The sequence below is a fragment of the Molothrus aeneus genome, chromosome 2 (genome assembly GCF_037042795.1).
Source record: "Molothrus aeneus isolate 106 chromosome 2, BPBGC_Maene_1.0, whole genome shotgun sequence".
Taxonomy (NCBI): domain Eukaryota; kingdom Metazoa; phylum Chordata; class Aves; order Passeriformes; family Icteridae; genus Molothrus; species Molothrus aeneus.
This window is the reverse complement of record NC_089647.1, coordinates 66,383,116-66,399,544: the sequence shown is the minus strand read 5'-3', so window position 1 is coordinate 66,399,544 and position 16,429 is coordinate 66,383,116. Positions and strand designations below refer to the sequence as shown.

At 35.8% G+C, this 16,429-nt stretch overlaps 1 protein-coding gene across 4 annotated transcripts in view; it reads right to left on the bottom strand.

Moving 5' to 3' along the window:
* Positions 1–16,429, bottom strand: part of PIBF1 (progesterone immunomodulatory binding factor 1) — a 106,957-nt gene that overhangs the window by 63,037 nt on the left and 27,491 nt on the right. For 3 of the 4 annotated variants that reach the window (XM_066545069.1, XM_066545068.1, XM_066545071.1), the window contains one exon: positions 14,190–14,288. The exons of the other annotated variant lie outside the window; for it this stretch is intronic. In XM_066545069.1, coding sequence (XP_066401166.1) covers positions 14,190–14,288 — 99 coding nt within the window. The remainder of the gene's footprint in view (positions 1–14,189; positions 14,289–16,429) is intronic. 4 annotated transcript variants of the gene reach the window in all.

The window sequence follows — 16,429 nt, the reverse complement described above, 5'->3', positions numbered from 1 at the left end:
CTCCAACTTGGAATGATTTTAAGTGCCTCTGAGGTTAGGTGGTGCTTGAGAACAGGAGGTATTGGTAAGACTTCACTAGAATCTAGTCAGGGAAAATCTACCCCCAGATATCACTATCACAACCTGTTGGAAAGTCATTAATGTATGCAAAAACCTATACTTATCAACCAACATTTTGAGTAAAGTTTGGTGGATTGGCCCAGCTGGATCCCAGGTGCCCACCAAAGCCACTCTATCTCTCTGCATCTGGACAGGGCAGAAGAAATATAATGAAAGACTCATGGGTCAAGATAAGGACAGGCAGAGATGAGTCCCCAGTTACCATCACGGGCGAAACAGACTCGACTTGGGGAAAATTAATTTATTACCAACCAAATCAGAAAAGGGTAATGAAAAACAAAACTACATCCTAAAATGAACCACATTCCCCTATCCCTCCCTTCTTCTTGAATTTAACTTTACTCCAAATTTTCTCTACACCCATCCTCCCTGTAGTGCAGAAATACAGGAAATGGGGGCTGTGGTCAGTTCATTCCACATTCCTGCCAATCCTTCCTCCTCAGCGGAGGACTCTTCATACTTCCTCTCCTCCAGCATGGGGGTCCCTCCTATGGCAGACAACCCTCCACAAACTTCTCAAGTGTGGGTCCTTCCTATGGGTTCACTCCTTCAGGAACAGACTGCTCCAGCATGAGTCCCTGTGAGGCCACAAGTCCTGACAGCAAACCTGCTCCACCATGGGCTTCCCACAGGGTCACAGCTTCCTTAGGGCAATCACCACCTTTCCCATGGGCAACAAGTGGATCTCTGCTCCATCACAGATCTTTTCTGTCCTTTCTACCCTTTTCTCTAAAAAAAAAAACAAATGCAAATTTCCTCTTCATTTGGGTTTGGCAACTCTTTTTGAGTTACTGCAAGGTAGCTAAGACTGAAGATTTTGAAGGAGTATGATATCTTTCTACCTTTGGTAGCTTCATTAATCAGGTCCAATCTTTTGTATAATCACATATCTAGACCTACATTGATTTAATTTCTGCCAATCAAAATACTTCCAATCATGGAAGACAGCAGAGTTCATTAAAAAAAGGCCCAAAAAAGCAGCATGTAAGGCATATACCATTTCATAATGAAAACATTCCATTTTTTGACCGGCCTTTGAGAAATGCTTAAAGGCTTCACAATTCTGCATTGGAGGAGGACTGAGTAAGATTGATGGTAAAATATAAAAGCTCCAAAGCCCATTAATTTCTGCGAAGAGTCTATTCTGAAGTCCTTTTACTCAGAAAAGCCATGTGGAACTTGAGTTGTGTAGCTTCTGCTGTTTATGATGTGCTTACCTACACCTGGGCCTGTTGTGCAGACTCCCTTTATGAGTCAATGGAAAGAAACAGGTACCTTACAGACATGATTCCATCCCAGCACAGGCATTTAAAACTAGACAAAACTGATGACAGCCACAGTAAACACTGTACTAAAACCCATGCTACATTTTATTTACTTTGCTCAGAAACTAAGGTTTGAACTCATCCAAAGTCCAACAGTATATTATATTATAAAAATGCTTCAAAAATCATAAAATTCTGAAACAGTGAACAAAACTGAGATCTCTGAATATGATGTTCAAAGGTTTTCAGTGTTAGAATGGCAAAGACATGTTCACCTTGTTCTGAACAAAATTCATATTGAAGTTACCATGAATTAGATTCACAGTTTCCATCTCTACAAATAGCTGTACAAAGGTGACTGGAGGGCAGAAACAAAGAAGTGGAGTCTGCCATGAATCCCAACACACTGACTTCCACTTACCCAATCCCTTCATGCAACTGTTTTGTCTTTGCCTTAGACTACTCTTCCAAAGAGAAAGACTGGGAAGCTGCACCATTTATTTTACAATCAGATGAATCACACTCAATGAAGCTTTCATGGCTACTATTTTTTTGTTTTATCTCTTCTTTTATTTACACTATTCCCTTCCCCACCTCTCATCCTTACTCTTTTGCCTATCATCTGCCTATCATCAATCCTCTGCAAGGTTCCCAATGTAGATATAATGTAAGGAGAAAAATGCTTTTGTCTGACAAAACAATTAAGATTCTCAATCCTCTAAACTAGCTTCTTCTCCTCCTTTTTCTGATTTTGTCCTTGATGAAAATTTAACATATTTAGGACCATTCTGGGTGGGTGGTGGGGGGGGGAGCAGATGGAGATGGGTTTTGAAACAGGTTTCCTTTATATTTTAGATCACATAACTAAGCAAAAATGGATTCCAAGAAATCTTTTCAGGAAGAACTTACTGATCCAAGTTTTATATGTTTTCTGCATATCCTTCTGAGTCTAATAAAAAGCTACAGAAATTTTTAAGGGTGATAATTACAGTAAGACCTTACTGATAACATGGTGTTGCATCATGGACAATATACAGACGTTAAAGTTGGAACAGAATAATCAGGAGGTTGCAAAGTTATCTGTACCATAACTCATAACTGACAATACAGATGTTGCCAACAATTGGAAAATATTTAGGGTGGTATTCAAATCCAGACTGCAGAAATTTGCGTCTATCTCAGCATAGGTCTCACATGTGAGCAAAGTATCTAAGGTCTCCTTATATTAAATGTTCCAGATGCCAGGAAACCAGGACAACAAAGTTAAAATATAAAATATTCTTTAAACAATAGGCATGACTTTCTCAGACACGGAACACTGGCCATTTTGCATTGGGGATTTTTTTTGTTTGGGGTGGTTGTTCTGGTTGTTTTTTTTTCCTTATGAATCTAAACAGGGTTGGTCTCCCCCATTTTCCTCCAACTCGCACTCCAGTCCCGTAACTCCTCAGTCCCTTTTAATCATACAAACTATCTAGTCTTGAGTTTTTTTTCCAACAGTTAAGCTGTCAAGGTAGCATCAGGAAATACATTTAAGTAGGGCATGGCACATATAATTTTAAACATAGTAAAAATCACATTAAAGCAGAGGTGGCACTACATTCATTCTGAAAAAGTTATAAAATTGAAAGATTTTAAAATAAAATAGTATGAAAATTTGCAAAATTTAGTTAACATACTGAAGAAAGGTATTACTTGCCTGGCTAAAATATCCAATTAACAACATATTATGTGTAAAATTTAAGGCTTTTCCACAAAAGTATTCTCCCTATTTTACAGGATGGTTAAAACAAAACCTGCTAAAGGTGAGGAAAAAATCCCCAATCATGAACAAGCCAAACCAGAAGACCTCTGCAAATGACTTCAGATTTATCACAAAAGACACTTTTGCATTCTGAAAGGTCTATTCACAGTCTTCATTTTAGCAAAATACTCTTTGGAAGCAGTTTCTAAAACTAGATGTAACATTCATTTATATGTATCTGCCAAGTTTTTAAATGTTTTAGAAGCTAAACTAAAACATCTTGAAAATGACTCATTGTGGTACCAGAATACATACTGTAGGAAATAAGAACTCATTTACAAGTGGGAGAAATACACTCACACTTCATCTGTGGGAATTCACTAGACTTCCCTTCCAGTAAACATTATATTTTAAAATAATCATGGAAAATATGTTCTTTTAACTGAAGTTTATGAAAAGATTTAGACAGCTGGCATAACAAAAGAGACTTACAAAGATAAATGTAAAACTGTCTTCAAAAACAATTAGTAATTCTGCCAAAAGATATCAATTTAGCAAAAAAAAAAGATTCTATTTTTTTTCTAACTCTAATGGTTAAACTAAAACTGTTTAATACAGTTGTACAGTCTAAATAGATAACCATTTGAGACAAAGGAAGATTTGATTATTTTACGAGGTAAGAAAATGCAGGGAGGGGGGACAGCCCTGGCAAGCAAATAAATTACCATAAGGTAGCTCTTGTAACTTAGAACATGTCAACTACTTTTGTAGATGTGCACATTTTAGTAATACAACTATCTTCACCAAATGCACTACTTTAAAAAGTTTCTTTACTTTTAAAAGAAGAAGGCATCTGGCATGGAGAAAATAAACCTGAAATGTACTCCATTTATCTACGCATATAGAATACTTTGAAAACAGAAAGAAAGAACTCTGACACAGAAAATTAGACCCAGATTTTATAACTTGTGACTGGAAACAGTGTCATAAAGGACAAACCTAAAATCAAAAAACCCAGCCTCACTAGCTTCTGTAAAGTAACAGTCTGTGAAAACAACAATGTTCTAGAGGATCATGCAACAGACAATAAAAACACAGTATTTCCTCACCTGGCTTTAGGTAAAAAAATCTTCAAAATTAGTTATTAATAAAGCCTCCATTCCACCTAATACTGGGCATTTCACAGGGTCACAGGATAATCATTAATCACACTTTGGTTGCCCTTTACTGTTCAGAGAAACCCTCTATCATGAGTGTACTCAAGAGATTCAAGAGTCAGTTCATTACCTGAAGCAAGCAGCTTATAAAGACAAGGGAAGGACTATGGTTTCTAGTTATTTTCATCTACTTACAGTACCATTTTGCACAAATAAAACCTTTTCTCCTCCCCATAGTGTTTTGAGTGGGACAAATTCTTTCACTCTCTATAACCCACAACCAGTTCTAGTGACCTCAGCAATGTATCCAAGGCAAAATGGGAAGATTTAGCTTTTTGAAGCATTTTGAAACTTATGATCTTGATCATATTTCTGGAATGGAAACACTAAAGATCTTAGAAAAATCAGAGCAAACATTAAGCTAAATTTCAGAAGGGATGAATCAGTGCACTTCCATATCAATTTATCCATGGCAACACTTTCCATGGAACAATTAAAATATCTCTGAAAACAATTCCAGATGACAAGTTCCACATCAAAGCTTACACTAGATTATATACATACACACGCAGTAGTATTTATATTAAAATGTTAGCCAAGAGCTGCAGCATTTTGACAACATATCCAATGTTTAAATTTTACAAGAGATGTACAAATAGGCTTGTAAGTACAAGTATGTACACTTTACATGTCTATTATGAAATCCAACATTTCATATAAAGACTAAGCGCCTGACAGGTATAAGCGTTTTATGTTGTGCCCAAGCTTCATCTCAAAGGAACCCATTTCTTTGTAGGAATAGTAACAGCTATTCCTACAACTATACTGCCACTTGATGGAAAAATTTGACTTCTTCTTAAGAGAAAATTTCTCAATTTTGTTTATTTCATGGGTATGAAGTTGCATAAACCATGGCAATTTTTTTGCTGCTGGAGTACCTCAAAGAGACACACACACAGACTCTGTACCTTCTCCACACTTGATGAGTCAGCAGGGTGGTCTGTGCAGCCATGTCTTGACGTGGCAACATTTGTTTCTTTGCTAATACAAAAACCTAGTATTAAAGAGGGCTCACAAGAAAGGTTTGGCAGTATAGACACATGAACAGGAGCTGTATGGATTGTGACCAGTGGTAAGAACTAAAAGAGCCCTTTACTGTGCGTTGCAAAGCCCCTTGATTTAGTGTTTCATATGCACCCCTCCATTCCATCTTCATTTGGTTTATTCAGTGCTCAGGTTCTGTACAAGTGTACTTACTGCCTCTGACCACACTCCTCCCACAGAATTACAAATCCTCCCCCTAATCATCAGCAGCCACCCTATGGAGGAGACCAGCACTTCTGTTTTCACACTGTGCTCCCCTTGGAGGCCCATCCAGAACAAATGTTCCCTCCACCTCCTACTGAAGAGCCTATTGGTCTTGCTAAGGTTCCAAGTTACTTTTATTTTTTTTTTTAATCTAAACCAGGTTCCCCTCACTGATATCATAAACAGCTCGAAGTAGTACCACCCTCTTGGTACCCCATGATTCAAATGTCATGTCACAGCAAAGTGTTACTATGGCTAAATGATGTTTGGTAAAAATGTTCTGATTTCTGATCTTTCACACCACCACCCTACAGTTACCCAGATCAAGTTATTCCTTAGGAAGCTCATGAACTCTGGCTTACAATGCTTTGAACATTAATTGCACATGCATTTTGCTGGTTTCACAGAATACACTCACAGTTACCCATACAGTCATATAAGTAAACACAACTGTGCCTTTAGATCATTCAGCCAGAAACATAAATAGCTGTAAAAATTATCTAAGTAGCTTTGCACTGAGTAAACTGAAGAACGAGGCCTTCCCACTATCCAATATGGGATGCAATACTTCAACACTGAACACATACAATTAAAAAAAAAAAATTTACTGGTGTCCCTGAATGTAAACAACTCTGAGTCAACCGTGACAAAGTCCGGGATACATTCTTGAGGCAATCTTATCAGGAAACAAGAACATACAAAAGGGAAATCAGCCCTCCAATCCCGGACTTTCCATTTTTTCCTCATCAAGGCACTGGTCACCAGACATGCCAATCTCATGAAGAGAGAAAGCAACAAAACAGCTGCCAAGGACTTGCATGGTTGTTCCATCAGCTGTGAACACTGGACGCACCAGCTGTGAGCATTACACATATATATCATACACCACTCTCTTTTGGGAAGTCCTTGATGTGATTAATTAGGCATATTCAATGCTGGACGAACTAATGTCCAAGGCAAACAGCTTCTTGTGGTTTATGGCAGGAAAGTACCTTGGCTTACTGATGTACACTATTCTGGGTGCCTGTGAATGAACATACTAGGATGGTCCTTCATTTACTCACAGTTTTTAATTTGTTCGTTTACAAATTATTTACCTACTCTCTATTCCAGAAACACATACCACCATTTTTCCTATTTGTAAGAATTACTCACATGAAATGTGTGTCACCACCATGGAAATGAGGACCAGCCTAATGTTTTCTTCAGTTATATCTAACATTTTCTCAACAATTCCAATGTGATTCTGCAGAAGACAAAGTCTAGCCAACACTTAGCTCAAAGCTCTCACTCATCAATGCTAAGTCTTCCTGTCCAACATTTCTGAATTTATGATGAGGTTTTAACATCACAAAGCTATAACTTCCTTCTCACACCACACAAGCATCTATTGGACACTGTTCTTCCAAAGTTTGCTATCTGGAAATGAGTATAGCATAACATCCTTTTCCACAAGGTAATTGGAATCCTTTTCCAGGGAGTAACCACAGACAGAGAAAGTAACTATAGAAGAAAATTACTAGTAAAATGCTGTTGGTATTATTAAATACAATATTACACAAATAGCCATAATTTGAAGATCAAAATTTTTGTACAGACACACAGAAAATACAGTATTCCTTCTTTGAAGAATTTAGCCTTTGAATTGGCATTATAACACACTGTTTTAGTAAACATATACAATTAACATTCCCTGGTTGTATTTATGGTCATGGTGTTATTTGTGACCTGCTTTTCTTCTGTATTCTAAGAAACACATATTTGGGGGTTTCCTATAAACAGGTCCTTTTCTCATGTGCCATTGAAGTGTTAATGCTTTGGGCTACTTAGTGCTGGTAGGGACTTCACACATGCATTTAGTCCTTCAAGCCCAGATGGTTAGAAACACTCCAGAAACACATTATTTGCATAGATAACCTGATATATATAACAATCTTTGAAAAAATTCAAAATAACCCAGATTAACAATTTCTTCAGGTAAAAGCCTTCATCTGTATCTTTTGTCATTACATCCAGTGTAATGTCCCCTTTCCAAAGGGACCCAAAGCACATGTATTAAAAAGGCTGGGAAGTTCCCCTGTGTTTCATAGCTCCTGTTCTACATAGAGTGGCTGTAGTGTATCACACAAAAGGCATATGTAGCCTGATAAAGCTGGCTCCAACTGCAGCCAAAAGTGTGTTTTGAGAAAAGCAAGAAAAACTTCTGCATATTCTGTATTTCTCCCTAATCCTCTGCCACTAGTGTTCAACTGCTTCTCACTCGAGCATTTCCTGAATGGCGATGTGCTTTCTACCTGTAAAGGGATTCTCAAATTTATCTTGGGCTTTTCCAGTCTCATTTTGAACCCACGTAAAATTTACTACCTGAAACATGATTGGGTAAGGAGTTACAAAGGACCCCTACTTGTTCTTCCTGGCAGTGCTCACCATTAATGAGAAGCTGGGTGCAGTGAGTCACAAAAATGGGTGTGTACCTGAGGAATACGAACAACCATAGAAAAATCATGGACTGCAGTGGATCTTTCAACCCAGTAATTGAAGAAATATATATAAACAGCAGCAGCATCCTTATAATGCAGAATCCCTCTTTGAAGGAATTTGCAAGTGCTTTTGAATTTGTTTTCAAAGGACATTATATATTTCAACCTTTCCAGGCTAGCAAAAATACCCTAAGGACTTTAAAGAGTGAGTAAATAAATAGTTTCTTAGGTACTCAGAATAGCCATTGTACCATTTTAACAATTTGCCTCTACTAATCGTAATATTTTAAGATTAAAACATTTTGGCTAGCAGGAAATAAAAAATAAAATGAGAACAACAAGGCTTATAGAAAATCTTTATGATATGACAATATTGTTGGTATTACACCTTTTCCAAAGCACCCCTCAGAGGCTGAAAATATTTTGTGAGAACTGTTTCTTATGAGCTGGGGCAAGAGCAACTGAAATAAAAGATTTTTAGAGCTATAAATATAATCATTAATCATTCCTTGCACAGTAAGAGAACAAACTTCAAAGCCTGTGTTCCAGATGTAATGAAGCTCAGAAAGGTCAGACATCAGACTAATTTAGCATTCCTATGAGTCTTGATGCAGATAATTCTTCAACATCAAGACAGTTACAGTTATGAAGTGACTGGTTACAGGGCTCAAAACATTCATTCTGCAAGAACACTATCTTAGCTAAGAATGTAAAATTTTAAGATCCCGATTAGGAATCTAAGAACAAAAAACAATTAGGCATGCTTTAGCAAGTGTGCAGTTTTCCCAACACTATTATTCATCTATTTCATCAAATAAGTTAAGTAGGTTTTCTCCTTCTGTTTATTAAAATGCATGCTATTTGAACTTTACATGCATTAAGATGCAAAGTTCAAATAAACATATCCTCAGAAGAAAAGGAAGAAAGTAGGAGCCTCACTAGCCATTTCAGTAGAAATACAGGATACATACTTTTTCTGTTATGGATTTCAGTGCTGCTTCTACAGCTTGGAAACAAGCTAGACTTAGTCACCTGGGAAATTGACTTTTTCTTTGCTTCTCCGTCATGTTATTGCTCTTGGCTCTTTCACAGACTTCTCTGCATTGATTCACAATTTCTGAGAGGGTGTCTTTCAGCCATTTTCATTACATTCATGAATGTTACCCTTTTAGTTGTACCTCGTATTTAATTTTCTCATCATCAGGAGAACAAGCTGAAGGTCATTTTTTGGGAAATGTGGAATAGCTACTTTGGCTAGGGCTGAACTCTAAACAAGGTCTAATAATGCCATTGGAGGGCTTGGCTTATTCTGACAGAAATTCTAAGTGTTAAAAAATTATGTGTACACATCATACGATAGAAGTCATAAATGAATACAGCAGCAGCAAATTATTATTACCAAAAAAGCATTTTGGAAAGCATAAACAAAATTAATTGAAACTGTAGATTTAAAGTGGTAGTGATTTTCAAGACCTACATAGCTCTTTAATTCAAGGGATTGCAAAACACGTCATATAGAAACCCAGCAGCCATGTGTAGGAAGATCTGATAGCAGTTTTTATCACAGAGTGATGGCAGCTTTGCCCAAGAACTATTCTGGCCAGCAGTCTTCAGTATGGATTTTTTAAAATTCATTATTGAAATCTTCATTTGATATAAATATTCTTGAAGAGATAACATGCCCCTATTTAAATATTAGCAGTAACTCCAGCACATATAGACATTGAGTTAGTAATTTTAATATTAGAATCCTGTCACTGCAGTCAGCAACATCCAGATTATAAAAAATATGTTATCAGATGGGGAAAGTATTTAGTTTTAATGTTTCTGTTAACAATGAAAGTATTATGTAATAAATGAAAGAATGAGATTCCTGCATGCTCCACAGAGATTCTAAATGTATTCTAACATCTATTTATTCAAGAAATTTATCCAATTATCTTCTCACCTAAGATAGTCCTCTAGGCTTGTGTGCAATTAATAAGCAGATATAGGGATCTTAATTTCATCTTAATTAAAAACCCATTTGATGAACAGAATTGATCCCCTCTCTCCATCAACTAAAAAGTTTAAGACAGATGACTAGCATCAGATAGCATCTGATAAATTCTAAAATATACCACAATTATGAAGAACAAAAAAAAAATAGGGATAAAAGAGATTCAAGTGAAAAAGACCATGGAGAGACTAAAATAAGTCTCTAAGTTGCATAGTCAGCTTGCAGCTGACTGGAAAGAAAAGCAATAAATCTGTAAACACAAATATGCAGACAACTTTTTGCATACTTTTCTGAACCTATGTGGCAGAGACAAATGCTGTCAAGAAATGTCAATAATCTTTATTCTATTTTGGGTTTCATTTGAGAAAAGCATTTCCAAACAGAAACAACAGAAATACTCCATGTAGCAGATCATCAGTTATAAATTCAGTAATTTTTACAAACTGAGCTATGTACATCAACCCAGAAATGTTTAAATAATAAAAATACTACAAAATACTTTTAAATCTTTATAGAACAAACCGAAGGCTCTAAACAATTTCTGTAGTCATCACCCTGACTTAACACAACTACAGAAATATGGTTTAAAATTCATCATCTGTGTATCTGTGTATATGCAAATAAGAAAGAAAAAACATAATTAAAGATATCCTATTACCTAATGCACAGAGGCAGGAAGTTAAACTAGCTTTTACAAAACCAAGGGTTTTTATGAATAGTGTCCACTGCAAAGTTGAAGGAACAGCACTGCTGTAACACAATTTCCTTGAATACTCATATTCTGTTTATTGCATACCTATTTTGTTCACTATTCTACACTTCTCACTTTATCATTACAAAAATAGGAAAAGTACGATTAGATGATGTGAGCAGCATTTTTTTATTCTCGCTAAGAAAAAAAAGGTTTTGTATGAATTTCCCTTGTGCTCCCAATAATTCTAGAATTTTTAAACCAGTTTCCACTGATATAGCTGAGTTCTGGAAAAAGATATTATACTCCTTTTAGAAGAAATTTAAGGAATTTGACTTTAAAAGAAGTCAACTATCAAAGGCAAGAGATGGTACTTGTAGATGAAGTGCTCAAGTGTGAGTTCACACCATATTAGACCTCTGAGTCCACTTTAAGAAAAGAAACCATATAAGTTTTATGTTGCACCTTAGAGGAGACTAGGCACCTTATCAGGAAAAAGCCCAACAGCAAACCACAGTGCACTTCTACTTTTTTGGTGTTGGTTTTTTTTTTGCTTTTGGTGTTTTGGAGGGTTGGATGTTTTTTCTTTTGGCAAGGAGAAGTAACAGATTAACAGTCAACAGTTTGAAAATAACACTAACAGTGTTTTAAAGAAGGAAAAGCTGGAACATATTTAGCACCTGCACTTAACCATGTAGATGACAGAGCTGTTACAGAATTGCTCTGCTTATTCTACCCCTAGACAATTTCAACTGAGGTAATACAGCTTTGAAATTAGAAAAAAGTCTTAAGTCACATTACCAACAACAAGTGAAAATGTTTCCCTTTGGTCATATTTTTTTCAGAACATGCGTGACATCAACAAGACTCAAATCCAAAAATACCAAATAATTTAAGGTTGTTGTTGTTGTCATAGGTAAATGAAACACGGATTCTAACACAGAAATTACAGATGTATAATGGCAAAGAGAGCAACAAAGCTTACATCCTGACATCACAGTGGTCTACTTAAAGGTTGAAACAGCAGATCCTTTCTCAATATAACTCTTTCATGAATATTATCACTTTGGTATTTTCTTAGCATTTGTAAATAGCTGTTCACAGAAAACTATCACAAACATGAGTGAAAAAAAATGAAAATAACTGCACTTGACTAGAAAATTGGGTATTAGTTACACTTCTGATCACAAGATTTGCCAGGGGCTTTATTTAACCATCATTCAGGCCAGTCAACATTCCACATACTTCTGAAGCTTTCAAACATGTTTGTTTATACAGATTATGATACCAGTGGTAACTATGATGAGTCACCTTGTCTTTACTAAAGTAGAACAAGCTGTTATAATCACTTAAATACAGAACTGGACAACACAGGTATTCCTTTTTTGTCTTAGGGGTTTCTGGTGATATTAGAAAATTTCTTTGTTCCACAGAACTGTCACATGTGAGTCCACAGTAAATTCAGAATTTGGGGGTCTTTCAAGTCTACTATCTCAATATGCCAGTTATTTATTTTGCAGTTCACTTAGGTAGATGATTTGGAATGTGGAGAAAGTCATGGTCTTGACACCTGTTATGTGGTTAGAAGTGAAGTACTTTTAAAGAGAGACACCAACATTTCAAAAAAGGCTAGTATGGGTTTTCCATGTTCCCAAGCAGAAAAAAATCTTCTGAGGAGTTATCTACTTCTTAGAACTCCAAAACCCAGCATTAATTAACTTATTAATTTATTTAACACAAGGAAATGAGAGTTTTACTTAACTGGAGGGCTTATCACTAGAAAAAGGTATAAGAACAAAGAAGCATAAGTGTAACAAGTAAGATTCCTGTTTCTAATTGCAGTGGGACATACTTCCTCAAAATGAAGCAACATAAATTTAAAAAGCAACAAAAATAAAGTATGAAAAAAGGACACATTAGATGCATGGGAATACAGCTAGACAGAAAAGCATTTTCTCCACAGTTCTTAAGTTTAAAAATAAATATAGAAGAATTGCAAAGTTAGTATTTTTATTAAGTAAAAGTGCAAACTCAAATTATGATATGCCAGACTGACTTTCAAGAGGAGTTTCCAGTTATATATGAAATTGTCATGTCTTAGTAAATCTTACCACAGTGGAAGGTAGGAGTCTCATTAGAAAGAAACCTGTGTTCACTCACATTAGAATTTTATTTTAACTCAGGGGATCAGTTTTGAACCAAGTTTCCTGGCCCTCCCTGTTCAAATGGCTTTGATTTCCACATTGTGGAGCCATTACCTCAGAGTTTGCAGACTGAATTACTTTTGAGAACCCAACAACCCCTCCAATGTGCTCTAACCACTAAAAGGCATTCTGCACCCTTGGGCCCATTCAGCTAAACTAGAATTAATCAGAAGTCAAGCCCTTAAACTCACTGTGGATATCAAATCCTCTGACCCATCTCATTGCTCTGGACCTACCCCTATTGTTTGACATCATCAGATAGAAATCACATTTTTTCAATCTTTAGGCAATGCTATTTCTTCAATAGTATCACCACTGCAATTTAGAAGTTATACATAAAAATTAAAAGCTTTAATAAATTTGTTCCTATGCTTAAGTTAACAACATTTTCACTGTAATTAAAAATTATTCAGAGCAAAGAAGGCTCATCTAGTACTTCCTTTGAGTAGATGACTAGGAACACAATCACTTAATGAACTGATCACTTCATTATAGAAAAAAAAAAATTATATTAAACAATGAATTAAATCCAAAACTAAAGACACATGACAAACTTAACGTGAACAACTTCGATTACTGTCCATAGTTTTACATTAGAGCTCATAGTTTAACCACAGCGTACATTCTAAATTTACAAAAAGTAAGGAAAAGGAGTTACAGAGCATAGAGTGCTTGTAGACAGGCAAAAAAATCAACTATAGTTTCTTTCTCTATGGAATGGAACTGTACATTGGTATAGACAATATATTCTACACATGGAGTATGAGAGACTGAGAAGAGACTAGTAAGAAGAGAAACATGTAGCAAACATAATTGTTTATGACTACTGCCCTCTATCCAAACTTTATAAAAACTATTAATTGAAGTCATCTTACAAAATTATTTTCTAATCTCAACTAAAGAAAAAACCCCACAAACAGGTTCAGGGTTTGACCACTGCTACTCTACAGTATAAAATTGACATTCTTGCAATGAAATGAATAATTATGTTTGCTTGTCTCTACAGTATTGTAGGAGAAATACCAAATTTTGATCTTATTACTGCAGTGATAATGGAAAGAATTTACTGCAAGAATTAAGTCTGCAGCTTCATTTAAATGAAGAGTTTGTAATTCAGTTTGTTCTTTGTAAGTAGAAAGTAAGTCATTCCTTCTACTCAGATCTCCTAGATATAAACACTGCTATACCTTTAGATTTTTATATGTATTTTAAAACACTCACTGTTCTAAGAGTTGATCGTATTTTCTTAAAGATTCCTTTTCAGCAGTAACTGCTCTCTCTTTTTCTGCAACAGCATTATCTCGTGCTTCTCTCAAATTTCTGAAGGAAACAAAAATTATTCTGTTAAGAATCTGTTAGAAACAAGACTACTTTGCTTCATTAATTACTGCTTTCTGATACAAATTTCAATGCTACCTTCTTCAACTCTCATAGAATGACAGAAGGGTCTATCTATTCACCTATTTATTACAGAGGCTTTACTTCAGGTTGTTTTCATGTATACCAGCAGAGCTTCCAGTTGTAATTGTAAAAAAATTGTAAAAAACAATTATCAAATCACCTATTTACATGTGGAAACACGTAACTCTAATTATTCTAGAATACTAGAACTAAAATTTTTTTTTTCAGGAATTAAATAAATTCCAATGATTTTCCTTGGTGCTTTGAGAGTAACTGCAGGAATGTTGTCTGCCTAGATGAGATGATTCACAACTTTTGACAGAGCAAGAAAAGTTCAGGTAAGCATAGAAATCCTACTACCAATTGTCTAGGTACTGTGATGTATATGTTATTGTATATCATCGGACTCTCCTGGGTTTTATGGCAGGCAACATTTTTGATCTGCAAAGAACCATAAAATAACATTTTATTACAATCAATTGATACCCTTTTTTTATAACCAGGGATCAGTCAAGATGTTCAAACGACCTCTATTATTTGACCAACACAAATGAGAACAGCATGATACTAAGAATAAAATATATAGTATTTGTGTTTAAAAATTGGAATTAGTTATTCATAGTCTGTTATGCTGCAAGCAGGCTATAAATTAACACCGCACTAGACTGTAAGGAGGGGAAGCACTGCTTAGATACTGTATATAAACTCAAGGTCCAATATTCAGTGTAACAGAGCACCAGCCAATTTGCCAGAGCTAACAGTGGTTGTTGAGGATCAGACATCTCTGTCATGACTGTTTTTAAGGATGTTACTCTACTGCTTGTTTGCTTCTATGATGAACATTCACCAGCACTTGAAACATATTAGATGATCTTAAAGATTCCTTTCGATTTTGTTTTATCTAAAAGGAATCTTATTTATATGTTACAAATACAAGCAAATCCAAGGACAGCTGCAAGGCAACCTACAACCATGGCTAGCAGCTATGACTAGGGGATTTCACTTCAACACCACATTCTTCATCTGAACTGAACTGCTAATGTGGATGCAACCAAGATCTTCCTACTGAAGTTTTGTTTTTTCCCTCTCCTTACAGCTTTCTGACTTAAGGCAAAGAGAAATTAAAGCCTCAGGCAAGTTTTGGAGAAAAGTCAGGATACAAAGGAAAATGGAAAATTATTACGCTCATGTAAATGTTAACCTACGTCATTGAATCACACTAAAGGTATATAATTTCTGGTTTAAAGACTATTTTCTAGAATAAATGTTATCAGTGGCACTCTTCTGAATTCAAAGTAATTCATACGAACAGCAGTTACTTAGAAAAAATTAACATCTGAATTATGTAGCAGCTAACTGGCTACTAGAGAAAGGTAACAATTTTCTTTAAAAATTGAGTTACTAGGCTATAGAATTTAGTGCAGATGTTCAGGGACTGACCTTAAGATTGATTCTTTAAAAGTGACTCATACCAAAATATGGCAATATGGCAATATATTTTGTTAACAGCATTAAGATCAAGCATATTATGTTTCAGAGTAGGAGTCCAGAGCTGTATTCTTAAGACTGGAGTAGTGGAGGTGGGATAAAAATGAAACAGTAGGAGAGATACAGAGCCTCATTTAGAGAATAAACTCTTTTGCTTAGTTGAACAACTAATCAATTGAAAATGCAATAGGAGGGAAAAGGACACAAGTGAGGGACTATTCAACCAACAAGACCACAATCACAGATGTGATGTAACTTCTGTTGAAATACTCTCTAGAGAGCCGGGAGACACACCAGTGATGCTGCCAGTTGTCAGCTGTGTGACTGCCACTTCACAGGAGGTAAAGCACCTACCCAAATGGCTGCACTGGGGCCTTACAAGGCATTTAGCCAGCCTATAACACAATGAAAGTAAATGGGACATAAATACTATCTAGAGGATCAAGAATGGGCATGGGGGGAAAAAAAGGTGAGATGAAGACATGGGAGGCAGCAGCTCATGGGCATCTTTATTAGGTTTTCACACAAACCTCTTCACAACCATCATTTATTGCATATAAATGCAATAAATA